General features: G+C 40.1%; 1 protein-coding gene across 2 annotated transcripts; it reads right to left on the bottom strand.

Annotated features, from left to right (window-relative positions):
* Nucleotides 1–1,064: 1,064 nt before the first annotated feature.
* Nucleotides 1,065–8,216, bottom strand: nrsn1 (neurensin 1). 2 transcript variants are annotated; one of them, XM_079274774.1, is made up of 6 exons: nucleotides 8,110–8,216; nucleotides 4,774–4,889; nucleotides 4,420–4,512; nucleotides 4,200–4,318; nucleotides 3,769–3,956; nucleotides 1,065–3,616 (listed from the first exon to the last, which is right to left on the bottom strand). In XM_079274774.1, the coding sequence occupies exons 2-6, from the start codon at nucleotides 4,870–4,872 to the stop codon at nucleotides 3,513–3,515; spliced, it is 603 nt and encodes a 200-aa protein (XP_079130900.1). In that variant the 5' UTR covers nucleotides 4,873–4,889; nucleotides 8,110–8,216; the 3' UTR covers nucleotides 1,065–3,512. The 2 variants fall into 2 exon arrangements, with proteins under 2 accessions (XP_079130900.1, XP_079130901.1); XM_079274775.1 differs by having other exon boundaries at nucleotides 4,774–4,892; nucleotides 8,110–8,154.
* Between the last annotated feature and the right edge of the window lie 338 nt (nucleotides 8,217–8,554).

Consider the following 8,554-nt stretch of genomic DNA (forward strand, 5'->3'; position numbering starts at 1 on the left):
TCTCTGTTGCTCACCATGTTGTCATGTAACTCCAACATGACGACCATCGTCTAACCATGACAACATGGTGAGCAACACAATGTTTTATCGTTATTTTGTCAGTCAGAAGAATATATCTCCAGCATAACTTATTTGGGCCTTTAATCTGATTCAAGGAACCAAGATGCAAAGCTTAGCAAGTAACAGTCTTGAGTCTTAAACATCTTTGACGAGAAAGACAGACGAGACAAGATTTAGAATTTGATGCAGCTAACACATCTTGTGATTTTGTCCAGTTATTTTGCCTCTCTGTTTTTCCATGAAACACGGTTGCATAAAGCCACTATAAGCTGCCTCTCACAGGCAGGAAGCTACAGGTGCGAACTGTGATCTAAGTCAGTGTCTACGATGGCCTCGCCGCCCTCTCATCCCTGCAGCTGTTCAAATTGGGATTCAGTCAATGCGTTTGTGAGTCACGAACCCACTAGAGAGAAACATGGGCGAGAGAGGCTGAGGTGGAAGGATAGCGCAAAGAGCAACAGACACAGCGAGGCGGGGGGGGGGGGGGGGGGGGCATGTGAGTGAGTCATACGGTCAAAGCTTCCCCTCCCTAAATGACTTTCCTGATTGATTACAGTACGTTTCTACACGGTGAAGGCTTGTAGGTTGCAACACCATTGACAGTCTTAATAAAAACCAACTCCTTTAATTACTCTTTTTTTTCTTCTCTATGAAGAGGACACACTGTACCTTTACCAACAAAAAGGACTCGCTTAAACATGTACAATAATTAAAACTAGCCCTGTATGTCAAGGACATAAAGATTTAGAAGAAGATAAAAAAGTTGTTTGGCCCAATACATAACATAACTGACTCATTCTATATAACATACAATAAAGACAATCATTTGAGCAATTCAGAATTTCTAATGGCCCATGTGATGCATTTTTAGGTATAAAGTATTATGATTCATAAAAATACTGACAATATAATATTGATAACTTTTGATTAAAAGTAGAAATTCAATATTCACACATTTTGAGCTGCAGATATTTCAATTTTTATTGTGTTCTTTGAAAAATAGACATACTGTATATAGACATTGATATATATTTGTTCTTTATTCAATTCAACCTCCAATAAGTACAGTATACATAATTTATTTACTGGGAGAATCTACTTTTACATCAGGAGACACTTGAACTGGGAAACGGTCAGATTAAGGGCAGACGAATATCCATTGTGAATTTGGGATTGTAATGTAAAACTTAACTTTGGTCAATGTAAGGATAAAAAAAATAATTTGATGAAAAAAACCTCACAATTTACAGCATGGAACAAGTCAGCACATTTCGTGATCATTTGATAACACTCTGACCACACTGGAGGTTTTTTTGTCTTTTTCTTCTTGTAGTGTAGGTTTGCAGCTTGACAGTGGTTGTGTAAATACTTGAACATGTCTCGATTATTAGTATATTGTTCTTCATAGTTTAAGCTACATGTTTGTGTTGTATCCGATACCAAATGTGTTGACATAACAGAATAGAGTGGAGGTTGTGAGATAGTAAAAGGTCCATTTATATTAACATATGGTAACCAGCATAGCAAAAGCTCACATAACTTATATAATATATGTTTATAGTAGCAGTACATAACCATATATTATTTCACACAGTGTGCATATGGCATGGATTTGAAGAGGAGGAAATGTTTGGAAAGACCTGCAGCACTGACGCACAGATGGAGGCAAGTAGCTTGATGGCACTTGGACTGTGACTACCACAAAAACATTGTTCTAACCAAGTACAGTAAAAAAAAAAAAAAATGCAGATTTTTGACACGACTGTATCTGTGTGCAATATATTCAAAGCAAACAAAGAAGAAGCAACAACAAACATAAGAATGTAAAGTGGCAGTGTCACAAACTAAAAAATAAATATATTAAAATACATATATAGACACATAGTTTTGAAAAGCAGCAAAACATGACTATAACAGCTCATTGTGCTTGTAAGCGAGCGCCGAAAAAAGAAATAAGAAATGCAAACCTGCTCGTTCTAAATTCTGTTTCTCATGTAGTCTGCAAGTACATATGCGTCCAGTTAAAAGACAGCTTTGTTGACGCATACATACTGTAAGCTGTTCTGTAAGCTTCCTGCATAATGTACTTTCATGTTTTGTTTCTTAGCACATGAAGGCAGTTAGTGTGTTGAAAGCATCTGTGGATCCAGACAGACTGTAAACGACGAGCGCTGTCAAATTTGATGCAGCTGTTGTGATCTCACTGGAGAGCTTCGTGTGCTCTCTTCATCCATCTTGTTGTGTAACATAATCTGTCACGTTGTTTGTTGGTGCGCTCTTGCTCTGTCTTCATTTCAACACGCAGCACCTGCACATCTTTTCTTTTTACCGACTGCGAACTGCAAATAAATGTGCCTGCCTGGATGGATAGGTGTGTGTCTACATGCTTGGGTTTGTCACAGGGAGAGAAGGAAACAAATACGGGGTTAATGAAGTGTTTCGGAAAACAGTAAAAGATTATGATCAAAGATAGAAGACGCCTCATTTGTATTTCTGAAAAAGTAATGTGCATGATTATGATTGTGTTAGTAAGTGACAGACTATGTTGTTCCGCATGTTACGTCCGGTTCAATGTGCCTCTCATCAGTCTGTCTGGTCTGCTGATCGTGTCTGAAGATTCACTGAAGGAGACAAGGTCAGACGCCTAATAAGACAGAAGAAATGTCAGTGTGACATCTACCCTGAAGGTCTGTCATCTATAATATGTTCTGATCATGTGTGGAGTTCTCTCGGTTTGTTGCTGCATGTAAACAGAGCTTAAAAGAAGTATTCAGCTACAGTACAGCACATGTACCGGTACTCATATTGTCCATTTGTGGCAGCTCTCACTGAGTGGTGTAATGAAGTTGCGCTGCACATACATGTACACACAGCACACACAAAGTGTTCTGCACTCAGACAATCTCATCCTCTGATGTCCTTTTAGACACTATGGGCAACGAGATAATGGTTGTTGTGTTCACTGCTGCTTGTGATCATTTTCTGGCAATGGGGGCCGATCACCAATAACTTCAAAACAACACCGCATCTGCTGCTCTACAGCCTCCAGCAGCAACACCATCGTCCTTTGCAGAACGCGAGTCCACTTGACAGAAGAATACTGAGCTGCCATGTTGTCGTTCAGCTGCTGTGTTCTATTGATTTGTTTCTGTGGTTTGTTTTTTCGGGGTAGGGCTCAAGACCTGCACGCGCTTTGTCAGATCACTATGGCGTTCAAACACCAGGCTTAAACTTGTCTCAGCTATATTCACAACGCTCCTATATAACCCCAAAACCAAGCTGAAATGTCAAACACAGTAAATAAAGATGATGAACCAATACTATCAATCATGTAAGCTGACCTTTCAAAAGAGAAAATGCACACTTTGATCAACACACACACACACACAGTCTGCACACTGAATCCATCATCACACACACTTCTTCACTTCATGCCTTCATCTGCTCTTCTGTCAGGTCTCCGACTTTGTGACCACCGGCTGTATGTTCTGGACTTTGGAAAGTGTGACTGGCACCTTTCCCTCTCCGGGAGTCGGAGCTTTCATGATGGGGGTACCTGTGGAAAAAGCAGCTCTGTTATGTTGGATATGCATAGAAAGTACAGTAGGACAGTGAGCAATTACCCTTTTCACGATACTCTTTGGCATTCATGTTTTAGCCTTCATTCCATAATGGGTCGTAACAAGACAGCAGAGAGTGAAACCTCACCAACTGTTGCGTGCAGGTCTGCCAACCTCTCCTTGAACTTCTGCTGCAGGTAGAGTTCTTCTTTGGAGTAGCTTTTGGCGAAGGCAGACAGCAGGAGACCCACAGCCATGGAGGTGCCGCCCACACAGAACAATACAGCACCAGTCAGCTTACAGACATCCAATGCGCGGTTGAAACTTACAGCGTGGCTGTTCAAGAAAAAGACAATTGGTTTAAAGCGTTGATTAAAAGGGTAAAATATATACCGGTCCTTGTGCAAACAATAACTGTGACAACTATAACAACATAATAACATACTGTATGTGCATTCCACTAAAACAAGGTGCTCTCCATTATGATCATACTGTGGAAATGCTGCACATATTGCAACTGTTAATGTTAAATACACAGAGTAGTAGAGTCTTACTCCCTGTATTGTTCCTATACAGTACCTGTCAACAAAAAGGAGGTCATCTTCGCCAAATGCTTCGATCCTGGCTGGAGTGGCATAACCCACCAAAACAACAATGAGACCCGCAAACAGTATCAGGGATCCGAACGCGAGACAGACCTAACGGGGGGGGGAGAATAACTTTTGCAATTACAGCATGACTACCCGAATAACATCAGGTGAGATGATGATTTGTGTTTGAGCATGAGGGTTAACCTCACCTTCCAGAGTAAAGAGCTCCACCTGCTAGGTGATCTCTGAATCTGAAAATCTTCATCACGTTCCCAGATAGAAGCTGTGCACTCCTCATAGAACTGGAGAAGAGATCAGAGAGAGATGTTCTACTTTACAAACATGGACTCTGAAACCCACTAGAAATCAAGATTTAAAACCCTCACATTTCAGAAAGAAAAAGTATTTACAGTACAATATGAGACTGGGAAGACAAAGAGTTTGTGATAGAAGAGGATGTTTAATATTTGTTGAGAGATGCACTGTACTCTCGTGTGTGTGTGTGTGTGTGTGTGTGCGTGTGTGTGTGTGTGTGTGTGTGTGTGTGTGTGTGAGTGATATACCTGGTGCAGGTAGGAGCGGACTCCATACTGCTGGCAGTTCCCGCGAGCTTGAGCTTGTTCACCATACTCGGACCCACATATCTCTGGGCAAGAAGTCATCCTTCACTTCTGCCTACCTGCTTGAGGACACACACACATGCATGACTGCACCACTCGCTTTAAGGGCCCACCCACACGGTTTGTGGCCAAACTCTCTCCTACGTTTACACCAATGCCTAAACATGCACGCACAGATATGCAGTGCATTCATACATTCATGAACGCACAGTGCCAGGAAGTTCTGTAACACTACTGAAAGCATGGGTGCCTCGGTACATTGAGATGAATGATGCATTCTCCATGAAATGTTGCATGACTCCACCTTTTTAGATTCAATATAGTGTCGGCTGAAAACAGAGAGGGCTGACATGCACAGAATTAACCTTTTTTTTCTTTTAATGTTGTGTTTCATGCAATAATATGACACCGAAACCCTTTTTTTTGTGCTGTGCATCAAACATTAAGCAATATGTTTAGTTTACTAGATTTCACAGATGATATAAATGACATAATGTTGACATTTATCATGATTTTTTTTCTTACAAGACAGATAATATCAAGTTCTGTAAAGATACAACTTTTAATGGATCAGTAATGCGTAGTACAAAAAAACATGCCCCAAATCATGTGTTTTTACATTGTTCAAATGTTTTACATCAAGTGAATTCAGGGAATCTAGCAAGCTATTTTATTTCAGCTTACATTACATATTATACCGGTTACCCTTTTCTTTCTGTTACTAAAAAACGATTGCATCCTGACCAAACAAATGATGTTAAAAGGCAGGAAAAGAGATGCTAGGAAATGGTATTTTGCACACAAATGCAATTCCCTCACTAACCATTTGAGACCAAGAGGCATTTCACAGCTCAGTGCCACTGTACAAACTCACTTAACTATGTTTCAAGTTTCTGTCGGCCAGCACTAAATCATAGCTGCTGTTTCTGTTGCACCACAAGCGCACTGAATTGGGACTAAAACACTGATCCCAGTGTTGGCAACATTTCTTATCAATGCCAAAAGAAGTAAAACAAAATGAAGACACATCCCAGAAACACATTTATTGACGATATGTTACGCTACAAAAGCAGCATGCTCTTATGATGCGCATAACAAATAGACAAAGAAAGTGCCCAAAACGAAAAAGCAATATTTCTAACTGATTTAATGGGCTTTCTGGTTCATTATGAATGTAAATCAACTTGTGGGTAGTGTAATGTTTACTAAACGAGCAGTGGTTACACACATCTGATTAAAACGTGAATGTTGTTGACTTAAATAGAGTTGGGAATACATTTGGAGTTGCATCTGCAGGTGCTTTCTAGCCTGAACAGTATTTGTGATATTTACTGATGCAAGCTGTGCAGTAATAATAAGCACAAAAGAGCATCTTTGACCTCCGGCCTGTGTTGCCATCAATGTGATTACACAGCTCGTGTATAATCGGAAGACAGCCATTACTTTTAAAGGCATTAATATTAATGACTCCATAACAGGCATCACTCGTGGCTTCCTTGTTTTTGCTGGCCTTTGATAGCTGACATTACACAAAATCACAAGTTGCCGTCAAAAAGCTTGACAATCTGTAAAGCTTATAACCCTCTGTCCTAATACCCTCGATTTAGGATTGACCTATTTCATTACATTGATCAAATGTCCAACAGCACACAGGTTTAATCTGCTTTTGTGAGTTGTTCTAAAATGTAAACATTTTGGGGGTTATACGATAAAGATATTGGCTAGAGTAGACACAGCAAATATGTTGTCATTCTATTCTACAGACTGTTTGTGTTATCTACAAATAGATAATAGATGTTCAGCAATGTGTAAGGTTGAGTGTGTCTCAATTCCACAAATTGCAAAACATTAGTTCACACAGTATATTGGAGGTGTCAGCGTTTCAGCCAGATGACATAATGTGAGTGTGATGAGTGGAGTGCTGCATTAAGATAGGACACAGTGTTCCCTGGTACCTTGTGTTAATCGTATTACTGCTTAATTTGTACCTGCTGAGGACTCATGAACATGAACATCATGAACGTCATGAACATCTGGCGCTGCCCAGATGCTATGAACTCTTTCACCACCCATATCTGCATATTCAAGGCAGTTTAAATATTCATCGTCAAGCCAAATAATGTAAAATGCAACATATGAGAATATGAGAGATTGTTGATGATGCACTTCCTGTTCCAGGGACTCCATTGAGCCTTAATGTACCCCCATTCAAACATTAGACTAGAGTAGGAAACATGTGCAATTAGGAATTTCATAAAAATAATTTGGAATTACAGTATTATAATTAGCTATAACGTGTTTTTGAAACAACATAACATTTCTTTAGTGCTTGCAGATTTAATCAGTGCCCTTGGCCAAGGTAGTGGCCCAAACTGACAGATGAGATTATTTGATCGACTTAATGAGATGACTACAATGTGATCCTATACCAAGTATGGCTAAATACAAACAACACTACCAAAACAAATAGTGACAATGGCCCAATACTAAATTCAGATGAGCTAACAGGTCGCAGTTGTACAGTGTGTCTCTAGTAAGGCGATGTTCAGTGTTACACTGGTGCATCCTCTCGTATTTCTATTTTGTTTTCTTCATCCACAACATACAAACTAAATACTTCTCGACCTACCTTGACCTACATCAAACTAGAGTCTTGAAAATAAAAGCACAATACATCAATACAATGTAAATGGCCAATTCTAGCAGTAAACCAAGAACAAATTGTCCGGTGTACCGAGAGCTGACTGGTGCTGAACGCCATATTATTACCATCCAGCCCTCAGCCCAGCAGGACAACACACAGACGTCATATGTGACGCCAGTCTGACAACAGCCAGACCTCATCCCAACCCCCCATGAGACAAGAATAGAAACACAGCACGCGCTGCAATTCAACTTCGAAAGGCGGACTTTGCAACAAAGACTTAATTCGGTTCGTCTGATGTCTTTGAAAAATGTAATCTCTAAATATGACATCCGCAGGTTCACGCTTATTTAAGTTGTATTTCATCTGATTCGGAGAGCAACGCCCGAAGCCCTCGTGGATTTAGAAACCAGCGAATAGGTGAAAGGTGACGCACAAAGTTTAAGAGAAAATTTTCGAAATTGTTCCAACAATAACGCTACTTCCAGATGTGCGAGACGATATCTCGTGCAAGGATGACACCGAGTCTATGCAGGGAATATCATTTCCCGACATGTTATTTACAAAATCGTCAATCCATCTGAGCCTCTCTAATTACAGAAATATTTCTGAAAATCATTGAAATCGTCATTTACCTGTCATTAACAGCTCGGAGAGTGATCACTCGCTGCCGTTCCCTCAGCCGGGTCCCATCACTCTACAGTCATCTCTCTCTCTCTCTCTCTCTCTCTCGATGATTCAGATTTTTACGTTGTCTTGTGCGCATGCGTCACATCCATGACAACATGTGATTCAACAGCGAATATAAATAACCAGACAGGAGGGAGGACTGGCTGAACAAAGACATTCATTCAGGATTAAACATTCAGGCCTAGATGAATGAATTCATGTTAGATGGATGGATGGATGATGTTTCTATAGGAACAGAGGGCAGGAACACCTTGTTTCACAGGGGAGCTTGTCATAACAATGTCAGTTGAAAGTCAAAGACAGGCACAGGCCTACAAAATGTATTGGTCTCTATCATAGTAACTACTGTTCCAATATGCATTCACATGTATACATGAAAGTATAGATAAT

The sequence above is a fragment of the Melanostigma gelatinosum genome (genome assembly GCF_949748355.1).
Source record: "Melanostigma gelatinosum genome assembly, chromosome: 9".
Lineage (NCBI taxonomy): Eukaryota > Metazoa > Chordata > Actinopteri > Perciformes > Zoarcidae > Melanostigma > Melanostigma gelatinosum.